Source organism: Fulmarus glacialis, unplaced genomic scaffold, assembly GCF_000690835.1.
Source record: "Fulmarus glacialis isolate BGI_N327 unplaced genomic scaffold, ASM69083v1 scaffold4632, whole genome shotgun sequence".
Classification (NCBI taxonomy): domain Eukaryota; kingdom Metazoa; phylum Chordata; class Aves; order Procellariiformes; family Procellariidae; genus Fulmarus; species Fulmarus glacialis.
In genome coordinates this window covers 23,467-44,952 of record NW_009195852.1, presented here as the reverse complement: position 1 = coordinate 44,952, position 21,486 = coordinate 23,467, and the positions used below count along the sequence as shown (strand labels likewise).

The 21,486-nt window shown below is 37.1% G+C and overlaps 1 protein-coding gene across 1 annotated transcript in view; it reads right to left on the bottom strand.

Moving 5' to 3' along the window:
* The window catches only part of LOC104084398 (nesprin-1-like), a gene marked incomplete at its 3' end in the record, with an annotated part of 87,190 nt that extends 69,064 nt beyond the window's left edge, over positions 1-18,126 (bottom strand). Inside the window, exons 1-7 of the mRNA XM_009588227.1 lie at positions 18,043-18,126; positions 16,101-16,184; positions 11,984-12,076; positions 10,127-10,305; positions 7,943-8,139; positions 7,692-7,801; positions 2,553-2,600 (exon numbers count right to left, since the gene is read on the bottom strand). Of these exons, the coding sequence (XP_009586522.1) occupies positions 2,553-2,600; positions 7,692-7,801; positions 7,943-8,139; positions 10,127-10,305; positions 11,984-12,076; positions 16,101-16,184; positions 18,043-18,126 (795 nt within the window). The remainder of the gene's footprint in view (positions 1-2,552; positions 2,601-7,691; positions 7,802-7,942; positions 8,140-10,126; positions 10,306-11,983; positions 12,077-16,100; positions 16,185-18,042) is intronic.
* Positions 18,127-21,486: the final 3,360 nt, after the last annotated feature.

The following is a 21,486-nucleotide window of genomic DNA, read 5'->3' as shown; positions in this document are numbered from 1 at the left end:
AAAAGATAAAGTTAACAGGTGGCATTGAGTCTTCTGTGTTTTGTTTTTTTTTTTTTACTATTTAGTTAGACAATAATTTGTTTATTTTGTTTAATTGCAGAAGATTTAGGTGTTTCAGTAACTGCCTAACTGAATGCTGTTAAAGACACTGTGCAACAACGCATGATAAGCATTTTATTTACTTATTCATACATTTTCACAGGTTTCCAGTTCAGTGCATCACTTATCACCGGCAAACTTGGTTCTGTGGTCCCTGATTGATAAAAAAGCATTTTAAAATCTCAGTTTGAGTATCTGACATAAAAGATTCACTTTCTTGGACACCTTGTCACCAACACTCCCCAAGTTTAATGAGCTATCATTCTTAAAACAAGACTTTCATCAGTGCCTAGTGGTTCTTACTCTTAGTAAAAAAAATATCAAAAGGATATTCTTACAGATATGTAAACTATTTTCTAAAGTCTGCACATCTGAAGTAGCATACCGATCAGAACATAAACCATCAAAGAAAAGTTATCTAGGATAATTATAACTATTTGTGCTTTCCCTGGTATGAGGATCATTGACCTCTGATCACATTTATTTCAATTTATCTAAACCACTATGACTTATTTTCTGCATGCTACTTCCAAACAGCATTTTAAAATATTAGTTTATACTGACACCATTCTATGCATATTCACTGATTAGCAGAGATAAACAGAACTGGAGCACTCAACTGCCAAAGAACATCAAAGAAGGTAATTAGAGAAAAGTGTTTATGTGTTCCAACATGATAAGGGAGTACAATTTAAATTTACAAAGAAAGTTTTCAGCCCAGACTCAAAGTTAAAACATTATTTTATTAACTGATATGCCAGAGTTAATTTGAAAATTACATAATACAGCATACTTTGATGTTTGAAGATCTAAAAATTCACATCTGTATTTCATGAGAAATTTAATTATGGACTGTAAAAGGAGTACTTTCTTGGGTTCTCTAATATGCAATTATACACCAGGTGAACTGTTCAAATTCTCAGGCACAGGCAGGATAGATTTTTCAAATATGAGCTTTTAAATCTAAAAAAATTAAGTCACCTGTTTTTCAGGGATGTTGAACTATTGTATTGCCTATGTGCTGAGAAAATCAAGTCTCTTTAAAAATGTTTATACATGAATTCAATTAATTATGCTATTTCTTTTGAAAACTGGCTTGTATATATGCGTTACTGGATGTTTGTGTGTCTATGTGTTACTGAAACACGTTCACTGACAAAAGTATCACAGACACATGGTGAATGCTGAGCCAAGCATCATCTTCAGGGATGAGCTATTAATGCCTATCTGTAAAAGCAGACAGTAAATCACTGGAAGAGCTCAGTTATTTTTGCAGGTTCTGCTCAGGAAATTCCTCTTACATTGGGGAACTCAGCTGGCATAAAGATGTTGGACATGACAGGATTATCTTCTGAATTACTTGCTCATTAGAGCACAAGAAGAAAAAGACTTTACATCAGAAATACTTTGAAGGAGAGTGCTTCCTCTATAGCTAAATTTATACCAAGACAAAGAAATTGACAGAGCTTTTACCATTTCAAATCTTCACTAGCTTAAGCAGCATGCACTGGGGCTGTGTAAGGCTAAGAATGTACCACAAGGTCTCATTAAAGCTGTCCAAACTTGCTTGAACGGATTGAGTCTATCAGTATTAATCGTCACTTCAACACATATCACTAGTTAGATATACATAATATAAGATGGAACCTTCATCATATTTACTTGAAAATAACATATTGCTTATATATTTAAAAAAAAACAAAATCCCACACAAAAATGAGTGTGGAACCAAGGTAATTAATTGGATCAGGTCAAACTATAAGCACTATAGTCTTCCGGTTTCATCTCTGAATGTTCATTTCAAATATTCCATGTTAGATTTCTGAACTTCTCTCAGTTAATACTAGACAATTATAAGTATCTAAATGTCTGAGATGATTAAAAAACTATGTTTTTAAAAATATCCTAATTTATGTGAAAAAAAGGAGCAGTGCATATCATGCAATTACACATGAATGCTCTCTCCTTCCAACACACGGTCCACATATATCACTTGCACAATCATGTATACAATCTAGTACCTACTCTATAAACCTAAAGACATACAAAAATATCCATCTAAAATGACATTAGATGAGTAGAAACTATCATTGATTTATAATCTATTTTTTCATTGATTTATAATCTATTTTTTCATGTTTATATCCATACTTAAGAAAACCAAAAGCATAGTCTGAGATTTATTACAGGAAAGTTGACTTGCTTTTCTATAATATTTCTGTGAAATTATTTGCAAAAATAAGCATTAGGCTGTTAGGATCAGCTCATGTAAGAAGGTAGACTTACACTTCTTATGTTCATCTATTTGCTTTTTTTGGAAAGATTAACGTAAGGCTAGCAAACCAATGTACATAAAAACACCAAAATCTGAAGTCAAATAAGTGCAGGATAAAAACAGATAACAAGCACGGAAGTCCAATTCAAGCAATTCTTCCGGAGCATATTACCCTTACCTTAAATTTCACAAAAGAAATGACAAAAGTTGGGATTGCTTGAAGTTCCTAGCAATATGAAACAAATGCGAAAACAAGAAGAAGAAGGGGGGGAGAAAAAAAGCATACAAAATAAAGCAAAGCAGGCAGAAAGTCCAGAGAGAACAATAAAACAGCCACATGTGTAAGTATACAAGATATACTTAAAATATTATCAAGTTCATGTGTCTGTATCATATCTAGTGAAGTACTTTTCATATTAGATCTGATTTCCAGATTACTAGTCACTACAGGATTTATTTCACCTGGAAAAATAGTTACTTACCTTGAGTAACTGATTCTTTGAGATGTGTTGACTACACAATTTCACATATGTGCATAGCTGGTTCATGCATGAGATATTAGATCCCTTTTAATTCTGGAAATGTGCATGCAAATAGCTGTCCCCTCTGACCACAAAAAAGGGATAAGCTTCAAGCATTACTCCACGTCTTCCAATGTAAATTCCTTAAAAACTGAGCATTGAATCAGGAGGGAAGATGAATAGGAATTTGCGTGGACAACACATCTTGAGGAAACACAGGGGCAGCTGAGTTGGCTGAAGGGCAGGGGGAAAGGGTTAGAAATCCTTCCCCCCCCAACAAAAGCCACTCAGACACACTTCACTCCGAAGCAGGATTCTTCTAACTAAATGTAGGCATCTGCAACTGAGATAGTAATTTTTTCCGTTCTTTCTGACATAGAACGAAACAGTTGCATCTAGCATTTACTGCCCAACTCATCTCATTCTACACCAGGCACTTAACACAGGTCAGATGGAATACACCCTAAAAGTGCTTAATTTCAGAAAGCAAGAAATTAAGAGTACCTGAGTCTTGCAAGGTTCTCTCTCCCAAGTACCTGGATTCTCCCATTCTGTGATACTATTTCCTTATACTAGACTTCAGGGGGAAGACAGAAAGGCTAAGAATAGGGGGATTATACCAGTCACAAAAATATAAAGGGTGTCTGGATTTCTTTTTAATCAACTGTCAACAATATTTTATCTATCATTTCCTAAGGGAAGGATTCATCTGAGGCAGTTTTAACTCTGTTGAAATGCTATGCAACACGAACTTCCAGAAGACAGTTTGTTTAGGACACCATCTTAAGAAAGATGCCATCTGGAAAAGGATCTATCTCTCGCTGATTACAGGTGGAGTGTAAGTACCTAGCTTTTAGATTCTTCGAAATGGATGAATCCTGTCCTAAATATCTAAACTAACCAAATAATGCAAAATTTCTAAGGAAAGCTTTATGATGGACATGGATACTCCAGGTCAGTAAGAGGGAAGAAAGAGGCAATAGATACTATTCTACCTTGTACTGTTAGCTATGGTGATCACAAGGGCATCCAATTCACTTACATGGTTTCCACAAAACACAAAAGGGCTATTTTAAAATGAATCAATCTTACATGTTTGGTCTGATATTGCATATATTTGTATACCTAGAACAGAACCTGTGGACAACACTTGAAAAAGAATAAATGAATTTTCAATCTAAATGGATTATATAGTCACACAAATATCTCGTATCTGATTCACTGCCAGCTCTGTGCACTGAGAAAAGAAGTACTCTCTCCTTTACATTTTTTCCAGTCAATTAATTTAGCAAGGTGAATATTAGAATAACCATGGGTGCAGAAAGGGCTTAAAAAAAGGCACTTAAATGGCTTGTGTGGTCAAGAAAGTCAGTTGCCATACTATGATTCCAAGCAGTTACTTCTATTTAGAAGAAGATGCAAAATCAAAAAGGATTTCCTTTAAATTTGCAAAGTGATAAGTTCATGAATGTTTCCTTAAGTACTAAAGAAAATAGTTCTTGCTCTTATAAACAGAATCCATTTTTCTATCTTTTTTAAGGGAATTTAAATCTCCATTCTTGTATGATACCATTTAGAAAAGAGTATTCCTCTTGCATTGCAAAACCTCTACTGTCGCTGTTTCATTAAAAAAAATCTTGAATATAGCAACTATGCTCTTAAATACTGTCACAGAATTACAGAATCACAGAATGGTTGAGGTTGAAAGGCACCTCTGGACATCATCTGGTCCAAATCCCCTGCTCAAGCAGGGACATCTAGAGCCAGTTGCCCAGGACCATGTCCAGACAGCTTTTGAATACCTCTAATGATGGAGATACCTCGCTGGGCAACTTGTCCCAGTGCTCAGTCACCCTCACAGTGAAAAAGCATTTCCTGATGTTCAGAGGGAACCTCCTGAGTTTCAGTTTGTGCCCATTGCCTCTGGTGCTGTCACTGGGCACCACTGAGAGAACCTGGCTCTGTCCTCTTTGCACTCTCCCTTCAGGTATTTATACACATTGGTAAGATCCCCCCTGAGCTTTCTCTTCTCCAGGCTGGACAGTCCCAGCTCTCTCAGCCTCTCCTCATAGGAGACATGCTCCAGTCCCTTCATCACCCTTGTGGCCCTTTGTTGGACGCTCTCCAATATGTCCAGGTCTCTTGTACTGAGGAGCCCAGAGCTGGACACTGTGCTCCAAGTATATCCTCACCAGCCGGCAACCTCCCTTGACCTGTTGGCAACACTATCAATTTGGATCTGTTGTTGTGATAGCCTTACTTAACCCGGTGATTTAAATGATCCTTTGCCTAATTTTCTCCACTCCATACGCAATTAAGAATTTGGGCTAAAAGATATGAAAGCACTCAGTGAAAAAAAACTCCACAAGATATTTGATTACAAAACATTTGATTGAGAATTTCTTTTCAATTTTCCCTTCAAATACTGTATAGATATGGAATACAATACTTATGTCTGTATGTTTTTAAACTGCATTGTTGGATTTTCAGCACTAGAATGTCTCCATAAGTATCATGTAATATGAATGACACACTTATTTTGCCAAGGATTATCTGGATGTCTTGTTTCATCTAGGTATCCTGCTATCAACAGGATCAACTGCATTAACTCCTGGCTTTTTTCACCCTCCCCTCCAGAACTGTGTAAACTAAGGTCCTAACATTTGTTGGAATTTGTATATGATAGTCTGCCAAACCTATCATTATGGTTTTCTTGAGAACAGATCAAATATCTTAAAATGCAAGTTCTGAGTATGAGAAATTTTATTATCTGTTGACAAATTCCCCCTGAAAAGTCATAAGTAAAGCAGCCGAGCGCAAAATAAACTTCTCTCTGTGATATATGACAGAAATACAAAAGTTTAAAGTAATAAAAGACCAAAGTGTGCCAAAAGTTTAGGTTTTGAGAGCTTACATCTATCCAGTCCCAAATAGATGAAAGCATTGTGCTGTTTTTTCTATGTATTTCACTGTTTCAGGGCCAGTGACTACTTGGGGCCCTGGATTTTTTCTGCATTGCTTACTGGCCTGGATCCATCCAGATCGCTTTCCCATCAACCTATCACATGCCATGTGGTCATCATTTTGTACCATGACCAGAGGTGAGGGAATTGGAAGTTATGGTGGACCGGACTAGGGAGCGAGGTATAGAGTAGACATAGGTGCCTGACAGGGATGAGAATTTCTCCTGAGATGGATTATTAGAATTTGTGTCAGAAAAAATTGAGGGCCCCATTGCTATTCTTGGCTGCAGACTCCACTGGAGAAGTGGAGTTTGTCTCAAACTGCCAGGCACTCCATCAGGGGTGAGAGCAGGAATATAATTCTTCCTCAAGGAAACAAAGAATGATGACATTAGAAATTTAGTGCAATGTCAAACTCTTACTTTCTTCTCAAAGTCTGGGAGTTACTAGTTTCTGCAGTGTGACATGCAGGGGACCAGCGGTTCTACCAAAATTCACCTGGATTGCTACTGGAATATCTTAGTGATATCTAGGAAGAGGAAGTGGTCTTGAGCTAAGCATGTCAAATTGATGAATTTGTGTTGTTTCACTTCCTAGTAATTCACTGGAAATTCTGGAGGCAACTCAGTAGTTTCCCTTTCGCAGCTCATGTGCTATTGTCTCTGTGGGTATAGCCAGAGGCAGGCAGAGTGTGGAGTGGCTGAGTCCTGCATTCTCCTGAATCATGTCTGCATAAAGCTTAGGAGAAGGTGGTGAGGTTGTTCCTCAAAATCCAACCCCAGCACAGGCAGCAGACCTGGCTGAGGCTGGAACTGCATTGTGTGCCATGGTATGAAGACGACGGGACTCAGCATGAGGCTTTAGTGCTCGCTCCTTCTGCTTCAGCAGCCCCATTGCTCAATGGGATGCTGAGGCATAGGCACACGTATGTCCTCAGACCAATGTTGCAGGAAAATGAAAAATTCCAGTGCTCAGGCACTGGAATCAGACAGCAAAGCTACAGCTGCCTTAGCTACACATAGTCGTAAGGAAGGAGATTTGCTCCTTTCAAAGCTCTTCTATAGCTCTGCAAGGAATGCAAAGAAACACAAATAAAAAGTGCTTCCTTTTGCTCTCTTGCTGGGGCTGAGCAGATTGTCTCAGCAGAGTTTCCTGTGTTTGCCATGAAGAAAGCAAACGATCAGGATTAGGAAGTGAGTCATGATCACTTGGCATCACTGAGTATAGCCATTCTAGTGCAAAGCCAATGCACTAGAGCATACACAAAACAAAAAAACAAGGAAAAACCATGACTGGAAACAATTCCTTAAGGTGAATAGTCAAACATCACTGTGCAATAGAAAGAAACCTGTGTCAAAACTCTAACTGCCTCCCAAGCCTAAAAGCCCAAAGACTGTACCTAAGCAATCTCTTGGACTATTCTTGTTCTTACCCAGAAACCCAGTGTGATAGAAACAGCAGTGACGCATTGCTTCAGGTAACAAATTATTGCAATCTCATTGGTGTTATGCTCGAAAACCTCTTAGGGTACTTCAGGATCCATTGTTTTGCTACTATCTATAATAACGGTTTGTGTTCTTTTTGGCTCCTGCTGCTGAAAACAGGAAAATCTCTGCAGGATCACCATTTTATTTTCTCCATCTACTAGTAAACATCTGCAACACTGGTTCCATTATTCTCAGCTAATCTTTCCCAATTTTCTTATTGTGCTTGCTTTTCACTTGAACTGCTCATCAAAAGGAAACATAATAAACTATAAGAGAGCTATAAAATGTATTTATAAAGCCCCCCTCATAATAAACTGATTTGTGTAGTTATGCAAGAGAAACTTACATCATTGTCCTGCACATCAGTCACTGTATGATGAGGATCAGGATAGTACTTCAAAAACTGGGCTACATAGGTCATGACAGACTTTTCATCTGGCTTGTCAACATCCACATCTAGACAAGTATAGAACACGGTAAATTAATTTTTAGCTGAATGGCACAAAATGCTGCTTAAATGTCTAAACACTATGAAATAGTGCATCTGATTTAACCCATGCAAGTAGTTCAAACATTTTTCAACTATGCATTAGGTACCTTCTGGATCAAGGAGCCTTGGAATTCCTAGTTCTGCTTCTGCGAGTGTGAAGGCTTCTTCCAGGTTTTCTCTATTTGACCTTCCCCTCACTTTCTCCATGTCCACTAAATCTGGGCGGATAGCATGAATAACGGAATGAAATGCAACACCACTCCTCCAACTTTGTCCAAAATCTTTGATCTCAATTCCAGCTTGCCTAAAGAATATGAAAGAAGAAAAAATAAGTGACTTACAGCAACATCAGGACTAGATGAAATAGGGAAGGAGACAGGATGCTCCACCCAGTGACTACCCATCATTAAACCTAAATAACCACCTGTTGTTCCTGCAATGCCAATCAAGTTGATTACAGCTCCATCCATCCGCTGCATAAATTAATTTCTGCCTATGAAGATCCAAGTCATATACATACTGTGTTTGTCTCCAGTGGGCTTACTAGTGGCAATAAGCCAATGGCATTCTGAACAAACAAAATGCACCAAGGTTCTCAAGGTTCTTGTACAACACACACAGAGTCTGTGGATGTACACAGCTCCATTCACTATTCTCTCCCTCACTATAAAGCACTTCATATCTCCCTCCATTATAACTACTGCAGTTCAGTTAGGAACATCAGTATCATACCAAAAAATAAAAAAAGACTGCATTAATCTGTTATCTTTTAAAATGAAAGCATGAACAGCGACATCACTGCTGTTCAGGTGAAAATGTAACACACAAATTTCTTTGTATTCTTACCAAAAGCATGAGTGATACTATAATTTCATACACCCAGAACACTTATGCATCCACTAAAAAATAAACACAAATGATCAAGAAATAGCAATATACAATGAGAAAATAATCAGAACTGAATCACACTTGTGACTGCTTCTTTTAAAAGTAATTCTGAAAGGTATGGTCATCCACAGACTGCTTGACTGTTTTTTTACTTTGAGCACGCAAACTGTCTTTGAGGACACACTTAGACACTAAGGTAGTCTTGCCATTGGGAGGTTCACAGCAACAGTAAGTCTGAATGAAGGCTTAATTCAAAGCTCACTGTGATCAGTGAAACACTTTCACTGACTTTAAGGAGCTAGCCCTTGCAAATTACAGGGCTAGGCAAAGTGTACCATCCTTCCTCTAGGCTTCTTTCCACAGGTTTCACCTACTCTTCTCCATAATGTTGACAGTTTCATTTATTAAACTCTTTGTATTTTGTTTGTTTACATGTCTGGAAATTGCAGCTGACCACTTTCAGTTGCCTGTCTCTTACTGACAACAGTGCAATAGGAAAAATGCCAAATTAGACTGTACTGCACTATAAATTACCGTATTCTACCTATTTATTGGAGAACTGGAGAAAGTTTGTATTTTTACAATTATATTTCTTTTCTCTGAGGCAACATTCCATAATTGGCCATTTCCCCTCCACATTTTGCACATGACTGATCTCTTCATATAGCAGTGATTCCTTAAGTTGAACAAATAAATCCATTTTATTCTTTTACATCTTTGATTTTTATTTTCTTATTGTGGAATCCAGAAAACTACTATTGTATCTTTCATCTAATTTATGCTTTTTTTTTAATGCCTTTTTGGAAACAGAGCAAATGTGGGATAATTATACCAAATAAAGGAGAAAATTCTTAAGTTAAGAAGAGGTAGCAAGAAATAACTCCAAAATAACTTGGATTAAAAAGAATGAAAATTCAGGACAATTTTTATAGTAATATGTCCCTTGTATCACAAAACTGCAGAATGATATTCATAATTTTTCATCACCTGCCTTTCAACAGCAACTGCCAGAATTTACTGCTCCTACAAGCTCCGTCACTGCGGAACGCTAAGTCGTGTGGGACTTGCATTGTCACATTGAGTGTTTTGGCAGCAGGACCAATACATTGTAATTCAGACATCTAATTCCCCTTTCAGTTCCTCATTCTGTCAAAGATAATCCCATTCATTATTCAGAAACTATAAAATATGATTGCTTGTAAAATTAATGCAAATAATTTTTTATTATTTGTTTGTTGTATGGTGGTAACATTTAGCAGCCTCAGTTGTCAAAAAGAACATGATCACAGGGAGGTGATATATAAATACAGAGCAAAAGGACAATCCCTGACCGAGAGAGTTTAGAATCTGAAGAAAACCTTTGCACTTAAGATGTAAATTCAGTTCATTTGTAGGTTACTTACTTTGCTGCCGTGTACTGTATCCATTTTAACAAAGCCTTCCTGGCACTTCCTTGGACCTTGGTTACCACCTTCCGTTTGCTTGGGGGACTCGCAGTTTCTGAACTGACAACGCTCTCCACAGAAGAAGCGCTGCTAGACAATGGCTGCAGCTGTGGGAGGTTGCTGGTAAGCTCTTCAATCTGTGGGGGAAAAATATTAATGGACTGTTTGTAATCTTCTTACTTCTCACCAGTTTCTCAAATAATTTCCTAATAAACTGACAAAGTTGGGCAGAAGCTATGATTAACATGCTGTGTCTTATTTAACTGTATATTAAAGTAGCTTAAAAAATGTTAAACTAACATAAACTAACATGTGCCCAGACCATGGTCTTAATTTCAGAAGTACAAGACATCTAGCAATCTTTGACTTTCTTAACACCCTACAGCTAGAAGAATATGCATGTGTGTCATGTTATCTATAATGACAAATTACCATTGAAATAGGAGACAATGTCTTACATTTAGCTTGAATTCAAATATAAAACAATCCACTAATTTCAGAGGATGCTTATTCAATTAAAGAATGGAAGTGACCTCAATGATCTCATCTGAATAGTTCTTTATTTACCATTGTACTGTTTTGGCACAAATTCAATTGTGGCTTTAGAGGTACCTTGTGAAGGAATAGTGAATGTACTGCAGGCAAAGTGCATCAGTAGTGCTTGCCAAGGGTGTATGACAGTTATTTGCATCATGCCTTTATCAAATGAAAATTATTAACTTGATTCTTTTAAGACCATTAAGTTGACTAACAATTTGGTTTTTTAACATGAAAAAGTTATATCCAGAGGATGTTGCAAGATTGTCTATGCTGCCTACTTAAAAAACAAAGTTTTGTCACATCACAGAATGAGTCTGCCACGATGAGAACCACAGCTCTCATGCATTTCTGCTTTCATTCATGTTAAAATGGTGTATCTGCCTGTGACAACTACAGAAAAGCTCAAAAAATGACGCACGTAAAACTGATGCAGAGAACCAGAGTTTCAGTAACCCTGAGAAGCATAATTTTCCCCATTCATCTCAATGAGCTACAAATTAAAATAAAAACGTTAACATCATTCTCGCTAATTTTTCTTCTGAGAAGGAGATCTCAACCATTGAGGCATCACATTGGTTGGTGCTTAGGAGAACAGCATCCCTGAGAAATGAAAGTTACACCAGAAGAGAGCCAAAGCCAAAGAACTCCATAAAGAAGAGCAACAAAATCAGTTGTTTTTTTAATTGTTGAGCAATGACTCATTTTGTTAACTCATATGTACAGGAAAACCGTTTTTCCCTCCCACCTAATTTCAACAGAATGCAAATGATTTCTCCTCTACAAATTCAAATCCTTCTCAATCTACACCATTCACAGCTAAATTTTGTCCTTGCAAATTTCTGCATCTCCCAGTGAAATAAGCATGTTTACATGTATTCTTTGAAAATAATTACTGTCTGACATCAAACGCACTGGAATTAGACATACAGCACAGTCACCACTGAGGGTGCTAAAGGTACTTGTACCATGAATCCATAATTCTGTTCTTTTCTTCTGTTGCTCTGTTGTATTCCTCAAAGAAAGTGGAAGAATATGTTCCAGTGATGAAGGAACTCCATTTTAGGCCCAGACCAATCTATTCCGAAGACAAGTATCTAATTTTACCCAACATGAAGCACTCCTAACATCAACTGTTGCTTTATTCAGCATCAGATCCTCAGCTAATTATAAAGAGACTTAGCTATGGTGAAAGACTGGAACTATACCAGTTCATATGAAATGATGATCTGAACCATTATTTGAGCATGCTACACTGATGTATAAAAAATGTAGTACCTGAAAATATAAAATTATGGTCCACACCAAGCCAAGCACAATAGAAGGCCTGCCATCAGCAATATCGGTTGAGTTTATGTTGACAAGCTTAATCTATATAGGAAAGAAAACGTGTTATTACCACACACAAGGAATGATAACAATTATGAAATGCATTTCAAATAGATTTTATATTTTCAATGCATTTTTGCAATCAAATAAAAGTTTCTTAATTAAAAAAATAATTGAATGGTGCAATTTCACTTTTTAGTCAAGTATAGCTATAGGTAATGAAAGATTTTTAAGACCATTGCATGCTATTATTTGTAGAAGTATTATTTCATTTCAAGCAGAAAGAACAATAAAAATTACATAGAACCATCGTACAAACCGGAGATCCTCTGTATATGGACTAGCATGAAAAGCAAAGGGAAAAAGATTATACAAAAATAAGTTTTAAATGATTAATTACTAGGTAAATGTATTAATTTAATTTCATAATGCAAAGAAAGCACATTTTTGGCACATCTTACAACAAAATTAGTACGGAAAGCAAATTAAATACTCCGTAATAGATTTTAAATTATGCAGGGGTTTCTTGCTATAGTTCTAATAGATTTGGAATGAAAAGAGAAGAGTTTAAGAATAAACAAGAAAAGGAAAAAGGAGGGGAGAAAGCATAGAAGAGAGATAAGGGAAAAAAGAATGCCACAATTCTCCAGTAGAGAGCCTTGTATTGTAAAGGACATTACCACTGATTAAGGCTCCCTTGCAAGACAAACCTGACTATAGTTCTTTTAAAATAAGAAAAGTGTTGGAAAAAATGAGTTGTCCAAGGTCACGTGGAGTTTTTCAACAGAAACAGGAACAGATTCCATGACTCTTAACTCCCAAATGCTAATCTATAGTCTGAATAAAGTATCACCCTAAAACAAGCTCCTAAGATAAAAGGCAATAAAGGAGGGGATAGAGAGTATATCATAAAGAAATTAGCATGTAGATAATGCTCAAGGAAATGGAATAAAACAGGTAGTATTGGAAAATTATCAGATATGTTAATACTTGTTTCCTCAGCAAAACTAAGAGTTTGCCATCAATCATGATATAAATATGAAGGGCTGCTAAAGTGTTCATGCACTGCAAGCTTGTTCATGGACAAAGGTTATGGAAAACCTTGGAGAATAGGCTAAAGAAAAGCAGAGGAATCACTTTAGGTGATGTCATTTGTCTCCCCAAAATAGAGAAAAGACTGCAGTTCTCTGAATCAGCAGCTGGAAACCCACTAGATAATGTCAAGAGCAAACAAAAAAATTGTTGTTCAGGGCTGTGAAGCTCTTTTCAGAATTAAAACTCCACAAACTGCTTGGGAAGAGGCAGAGGAGAAATCCCCACAGGTTGTATTTCCAATCCTCTCCACCAAGAAATCTGACAAAACTCTGGGAAAATTGACATTACTTGCTTCTCTACCAGTCAATAAGGAAAATTTTCTGTTACCTACCTAAAGAAAAATATACCAAGAGTCTCATTCTCTAGGCTGGACCAATTCCAACAAAAGCTTTTATTTTTCTAGAAAGCGAGGTTTTTCTTATATGTATTACAGATCAAAAGATTTACAGGGACTCAGCTAAAGCTTCTGATTAGGCTACTGTTCACAGAAGCATAGCCTATCTAGTCTAGTTATTATGTTACCTTTGTCTTATACTGCATTAAAAAGGATCTAAAACTACAAAATAAACTTTTCAGAACCATGAGAAAACCAGTTTGGTCCAGAATGATATTTGTTAATTGCCAGCTGCATTTTGCAGTATAACAGGAGTATTTGCAGAAGTCTGTTTGGACAGTGAAAATAGGAAGTTGATTAAATGTGTAATAAATTTTACTTATGGGAGAGCCCATGGAGGAAGGAGACCCTGTCGGCACTCCCCAAAGCGCTGAGCACAGCCACCCGTCTCCCTTCATTCACCTTTGAGTACAGGCCAGGGACTGCACTCAGCTACTGAAGAGGCATTTGTTGTCTGAACAGCATCCCCACCTCCTCTGGGAGGAAAAGGGTGATAGACTGGATAGATGCATCCTTCAGGCTGGATTCGGCCTAGAGACCACCTGCTAATGCACACCAATCTACCTGACACACTGCATATTTCCAACTTCCTCTAAAATAAAATCTGGCATATTGATACAAAGTACATGCAAAAATAACTAAGAAAAGTCCAGACAAAAATACCCAGATACAGCAAGCAAAACCACGGTACTCCACTTCTGGCAATCTATCTTGATCCTCAGCAGGGTCAGTTTTCTAGCTGCACTGCCATATTATTCCTGGGATCTAAGCTGGGTCATTCAAAGTTTGGGTCACCCACTACCTTGTGACATGTAGACTAAGGAAGCATGGGTTTTTTGCTCTTCACCCCAGGCTTGTCTTATCTTGTACAGGTCTCACCAGAAAGCAGCTCTCTTTGTATCTAAGCCTCCACTCTCAGGCTGCATATGATATGGTTTGTATTAACAAACTCCTACATAAACTAGCAAAATCATGAGCTAAAGCTGAATTTTGCTCTGGGAATATATTTGTCTTTGCTTTGGTTATACATTTTTGAATTAAAAAAAGTTCTCCTATAGATTTCTTTCTACAGGCATCTGCTAAAATTGTTTCCCATATAAGGGAAATATAATTAGGTCAAGATGCCATAGGGTTAAAGAGAGGGAAAGAATGCCAAAACCCAATAACTCCTGGTGTACAGCACTGTGGAGACATAAAATTCATCAGCTGTTACGTGGAGACATAACATCAGCTGTTATGTGGAGACATAAAATTCATCAGCATTGAGAAAAATTGAACTAAAATGCAAAAATTAGAAGAACAAAATATCTGTAATCTAATTTAAAAAAACAGATACAAGTCATTAGAATATAGAGAGAAAAATGAGGAAAAAAGGTAGAAGTAGATTGTTTTTATTTGATATTCATACCTAGATCACATTGAGCTTTTAGGTTTTCTGTCTGTCCTGATTTCAGCTGGGATGGAGTTGATTTTCTTCCTATTAACAGGTATAGTGCTGTGTTTTGGATGTAGTATGAGAATAGTGTTGATAACACACTGATGCTTTAGTTGTTGCTAAGTAATGTTTACGCTAGTCAAGGACTTTTCATCTTCCTATGCCCTGCCAGGTGTGTGTGGGGCTGGGAGGGAGCGTGGCCAGGACAGCTGGCCCCGCTGGCCAACGGGCTATTCCATACCATATGACATCATGCTCAGCATATAAGGCTGGGGGAAGAAGAAGGAGGGGGGGGGGACATTTGGAGGGATGGGGTTCCCAAAAGAAAGTAACCGTTATGCGTGATGGAGCCCTGCTTTCCTGGAGATGGCTGAACACCTGCCTGCCGATGGGAAGTAGTGAATCAATTCCTTGCTTTGCTTTGCTTGCATGCATGGCTTTTGCTTTCCCTATTAAACTGTCTTTATCTCAACCCACGAGTTTTCTCACTTTTACCCTTCCGATTCTCTCCCCCATCCCACCCAAGGGGGGTGAGCGAGTGGCTGCGTGGTGCTCAGTGGCCGGCTGGGGTTAAACCACAACACTGTCTTTTGTTAAATTTATAAAATATTTTATTTCATTTCTAAAATGGCCACAGTACTACTTTACCAGAATCAATCCAGGAATTAGTCTGAAGTCCTGCCAAGCTAATAAGTGGTCACACTGTTCTAAATTTTCATGTCTATACTTTCAGGGAGTAGAGTTTTGCATGTACAACCTTGTGAAGTCCATAAATCTATTCTTTTAATTATAAATGAATGCCTCTACTGAACTGAAGATCATTGTTCTTTGCTGAGAACAGCAACAGGAAAGTAGGGAACATGAGGACCTGAAGAGCACATTAAAAAAAAAAAAAGGAAGGAGATAATCTAAGGTGATTCTAACTACAAAAAAAAAAAAAAAAAAAAATTACCCTATACATTGCTACGTATTAGTGTTGGAACTTGACATTTGTACTTTACAGGCACTGTATAGAAACCGAAGACTGCATACATAGCTCAAATTTTGGAGAATAAGAACAGGTGGGCGGATACAAATCACACATTTAAGGAAAGAAAGAAAAAAATAAGGAAAAAAATCCTACTAAGTGCTACCAAACCTACCCGTCTTCCTTCTAGAAACTTAAGAGCTGTGCCAATGTTGGCAACCCAGTGAATTCTCTTCAGCTGACGTCCCTGCTCACAAGGCTTAAAGAGAAAGAACAGTGTAAACTCCAATTAGATTTATCTCAATTTGCTGCAAAAAATGAAGTTCCAGATTATTATAAATGCCTATGTACATAACTTAGACTGATTTACATGTTAAAATGTTCCTTGGAACAGTCAAATTCCATTTTTGCATATACTAACAGGGAGGACCAGCAGATAATAGGGGACCTAACTGTGATAGTTCTATTACTAAAAAGTTAAATATGTCTTAGTAACCTCAGGATGCAAGCTGTCGGCTTCAGCCCATAAACTTAATCAAATCAGAGAACTGTTTTTCTTACATAAAATAAACTACTTCTCTTTTTATACACACACACACACACACACATATATTTCAGAGAAGGCAACATTCTCTCAGCAAAATACTTTTGCTTGCAAAGAAGTAGTCAAGGTGATTGTTATTTTTAAAAATCAGTCTGCACTGAAGAAGAATGAGGACATTTTAACTAGAGGATTTTTATCCATTCTCTCTAATACCTCATTGGTGATAAAAAACTATCACAAACCCTCATTGAACAATGAAATTTTGCTGAGCTTCAGACATGTAGGCTAAAAAAAGACAGAATTCTTTGAATTAAATCAAGAACGCATCCTAGGCTTCTAATACTCTACAGTGGAATAAAATTCCCCACTGAATCTTATATTGTAATGCAAATATACCACTACTATTATTTAAATTCATTTGATAAAACTACAAATGGATTTAACAAAGGCCTGCTATAGATTCTGAAATTCCTCTTGTTGCTACAGAATATCATATTCTGCTATACATGACCTTTAAGTTAACCAGACATTATTCTGATTCTGTGATATCGCTTGTCTTTCACTAATTAATGTAGGCAGGATACCATCCAATGAAGTTCATTGTAACAGGTACCATCATTAAAATTCTTTTGCTGTTCTGCTACTTCTGTTTTGCCACAAGAGGGAGACGTTCTGTCTTAGACGAACAGAAACAAATAGGTATATTTCAACAGAATAGAAACACACTTGGAAGTATAGCTTTTTTCCCATCTTACAGTAAAATCACTCTTGCAGTCTGAATTACTACCTAATTTTGGGTATCACCTGCTATCAAAACAGAGGTGATATATGAAAAAGGGGCAAAAGTGTGGCACTTGCAAATTGCCTGCATGTGAGGGAACAGGTAATGTCTGAACCCTAGAGCAAGCCAAATGATGGACTGTTGCCCTACTCTTTCAGATGCTGCCACCCGATCTGTGAGCTGGTTTGGAAAAAGTGAGAGCCATTGGCCTAAAACCCTTTTGTTTTTTACCCATGTCACATGCACAAAACTAGCCTGGCTCCCAAGAGACAGACTATTTGCCATGTGCACACCGTGGCCTCTGTACACAACTTGGCTGTGAAAAAGCCATTTGGCACCAGTTAAGGTTCTTTAAGTAGCAGAGCAGCTCTCAAGGTAAATGGATATAAGACCCCATGAAATTTGAGGGGCTCACAATTTTTTTTCAGAGAGAAAGCTGTAAATTTAACAAGAAAAAGCTGTCATTATTTCTTCAAGATATATAGAAGTAGCTTGCAGTTTAGACCTTGTTTGTGTCATAGTAGTAACACCAAGGTGAACTGCAAAGACTAACAGAAATAAGCAATTTTTATGAACTAGTAAGACAAAATTAACAGAAAATGCATAAAATCAAGCATGTCAGTCTGTAATAATCTTTTTTTTGGTTTTGTAAGCCCACTCTGTGAATAAACTTATTTTGCTATGTAGCAGTCAGGTTTTTTACAGTATGCAAATATAGAAAAATAGTAGAAAATTATATCCTAGAGAAATTATGCAACTATCATGTATATTCAGAAAGAAGGAAGTTCTTACCAGCTTCTGCCCTGAAAGAACCTCCAAAAGGGCAATTAGCATTACCCCATCTTTGATATCTTCAAACAGATCATTCACCAGCATGGGAGGATTGCGCTGAAAAGGGATAAGACTTCAGATATTATAAAGGCTCACCAGCATTACATCCTACCTCCCTTCCTTTCAAACAGAAACATAAAGAGTGGCTTGTCCCCTTCTTTACGTTTTATAATGTTTAATATCAATGTATCATTTAACCATTGCTTTGCCACCATATTGTTTAACTATTTAATACTTCTGGCGCAGGACTGTAACACTAGATGCTTTCTGCCACTAATGATACAATGGAAATACCTCCTGCTCCCTAAAACAAGCAGAGAAACACACCAACAACTGCCTATAAGTCTATAAAATACGCACAACTTACGAATGTACTATTTCAGTCACATTTCAATCTATCAGCATATTTTGCCTAGTGTTAAGTATGTCACAGAAATTTCACTCTCTCAGTCTGAGAAATACAAGGAGCTGTATGAAGGAAAGATCCCTAAAGCGGGGTAGCTGGTTGAGCAATGCTGCTACTTTCTCACAGCTGACAGTTGTTACACTAAGTTGCTGTATTTTCTCTCCTCTCCTCCAGGCCTTCCAGGCTTCCAGTGCTGTTAGCGCTGTGTCAGCTTCTACTTAAGACAAATTGCTTAACATATGTCTTTACATTTGCACACAAACACAACAACGATAATACTGAAAAATCTGTAAACAGATGAAGTTTTAGGAATTTTGAATAATAAGGTCACATCATTAAAGTCTACTTAAATACATCCCAGTTTGTGGCACTATGGCTCTCAGCTGGTCAGTACTTTAATGATCATAAAATATCTCTTAGAAACAAAAAGTTTAAACTTGGTCCAGCTGAAATAAATGAAATAAACACCCTGTAGCTTCCATAAGCTTGTCAGCATTCACATAATACTAATATTTATACCTGCTAATTGACTAAAATGACAATCAGACTACAAAATTCTTGAAATGAGTTTAGGTTTAATAATTTACTTTTGGGGTTCTTCTGAGAAAAGATTAATGTACAACAGCTTGATCTATTACTTCTGTCCTGTAGAAACATAGATTTGAAAAGATGAACCTAACAAATGAAACACTGCTCTTGGAAAGGTAGAAATGCTGTAACAAATCAGGAGAAAGCAAAGGTTTCTAGTTCCCAAAATCAAAACACCCTGTCTTCATTGTTCAGATTGGATGAACTAATATTTCAATGAGACATAATTTTGGCACAAAATGGAAAAAGAACTCTCTGCTGAAAGCAAACTTCATCTGAGATTTGACATGCTCTAATAGCCACAATAATAAAAGAGTATTTTCTTGTGTATATAAAATAAAGCAATATTACAACTCATTACGAGGCTATATTTAATCATAGTTCTTTTTTATTTCCTAGCAATGCAATAGATAATGGATCATGTTCTTCCTTAATAAAACACCAAAGAAATCAATGGAGCAAACAGGTCACTGGAGATTAATTTGTCCCAGTCTTGCATCACAGGCAGTTGACATAAATGCAATTAATTTTCCTCACCTTCTATTTTATTATTTCCTGTTTGAAGTTCGGAACAGCTTTGGTTTTATCAGTACTACCGCATGATATAATACTGAAGAATTTTGTGCTAAAATAGTTCAGCAATAAAGACAAGAGGATTACAGCAGCTGACATCGTAACCCAACAGGAGGTGAAGGCCTAAAAAAATCTCACCACCTATCTAAATGCCCCAGCAGTGGTGTTTGTCTCTTGAAGCTCACTCTACAGTAATGAAGAGAGACAGGTTCTTATAGAGGGTGACTTAGGATACATTTAAATTGAAGGGTAAGTGAGATACACAGTGCTCCCAACCCGGTGCCCAAAACGTGCCTGTCAGATGATCTGTTTGAGTGCAACACAGCTCCTTTCCAGCTTGAGCGGTTTGGTATCCTTACTCTCAAATCAGGGTACAGGACAGAATTTGTCTCATCCCAACGTGAAGTCAAAAGTCATCTGACATTCATATGCAAACCAAGTCTGGTAAGCACCTCTGGTTTCTACAGTGCATAGCTTCACACTGTAGATATAACCTCTGATCGCCCACGTCAAGCTCTTGCTCTGAGCCACCCTTCACTGGTTGCTCCTCACTGACAGTATTTACAAAACCTAGATTTGCACCCTAACTAAGGTAAGGCATGGTACTAAGGTAAGGCAGTAAAAGTATCCCTGAAGACATCATCCAAGTAAATTAACACCTACAGTACTTTCCTTTCAACATGAATTGAATATTGGTTTGGGGAAAACTAGGGGAAGTATGAGAAAGCATTGAATAAGATGAGAAGCAACAAAGAAAGCATCAAATGACTTACACCCAAGTTAATAAGACCTACTGCTCTGAAGTGTGAGAATCACAACAATTGTCCATAAATCAGCAGGCTGAAGTGTACTTTCTGTTGCTGGAAGGTTGCATAATTACAAACACTGCCAGTGTTTAGCAGCACACACCACGTATCTTAACACCAATAAAACAGGAACAGAAGACAGGTACAACAGCTGTGTTACAAGATCTCCTGTATGAGACTCCTCTAATATGAAAAATCAGTTCATTATACAGTCTGCCAAAAATGTTTTGCATATTACTCTTTATAATATAATGTTTTTCACTACCCTGAAGATGTTAACACCTAATTACAAGGAGGTAAGACCCTCATTGTGTTTCATAAATAACTTTTTTTTTACTCCTCTGGGCACATAGCATAGAATTTAGCCTATTATTATGACTCCAGTCTCTCTCAGAAATATGGAATGAGTTATATTTTTAGTGGCATATATAGAAGAATAGATTGCTCTTTTACATAAGGATTCCATAGATACCAATCTTACTCTCCATGCCGATACAATTCAGGAAGATATACATACACTAGCTGATACTGAGAAGTTCATACACCCTTATTTATTGTATACGGACCATTGCACACCATGGCTCAAGCTACTTGACTGTTTTTCCAGGCAGATCCTCTGCTAAGATTAACACAACATCTTCTGTTGGAATGGATAAATACCTACTCCTTGGCTGCATATATAATGTCAAATGAAATGAAAGGAGAAAGTGAAGCTATACACTGCTTACTTATTAGCCTCCAAAGAAGAAAGTTTTTTTTTTTTTAAAGCTATTTTCAGTTAAAACCTACTGAATACTTGTTTATTCTAGAGACTCTACAGGACTTAACATCTATTCACTTATTTGCCTTAATGCACTACCAAAATACTAACTGTAAATCAGTAAAAGCAGGGAAAGAAAACTAACTTGAAATGTTGATTGTACTCCAGATTTTGGCTTTTTGCATGTAAATGTACAGCTCTAGCAATGCAATCAACTGCAATGATCCTAATACACTGTATTTTGAATGTTGGAAAGCCTGTGCAAAGAATTT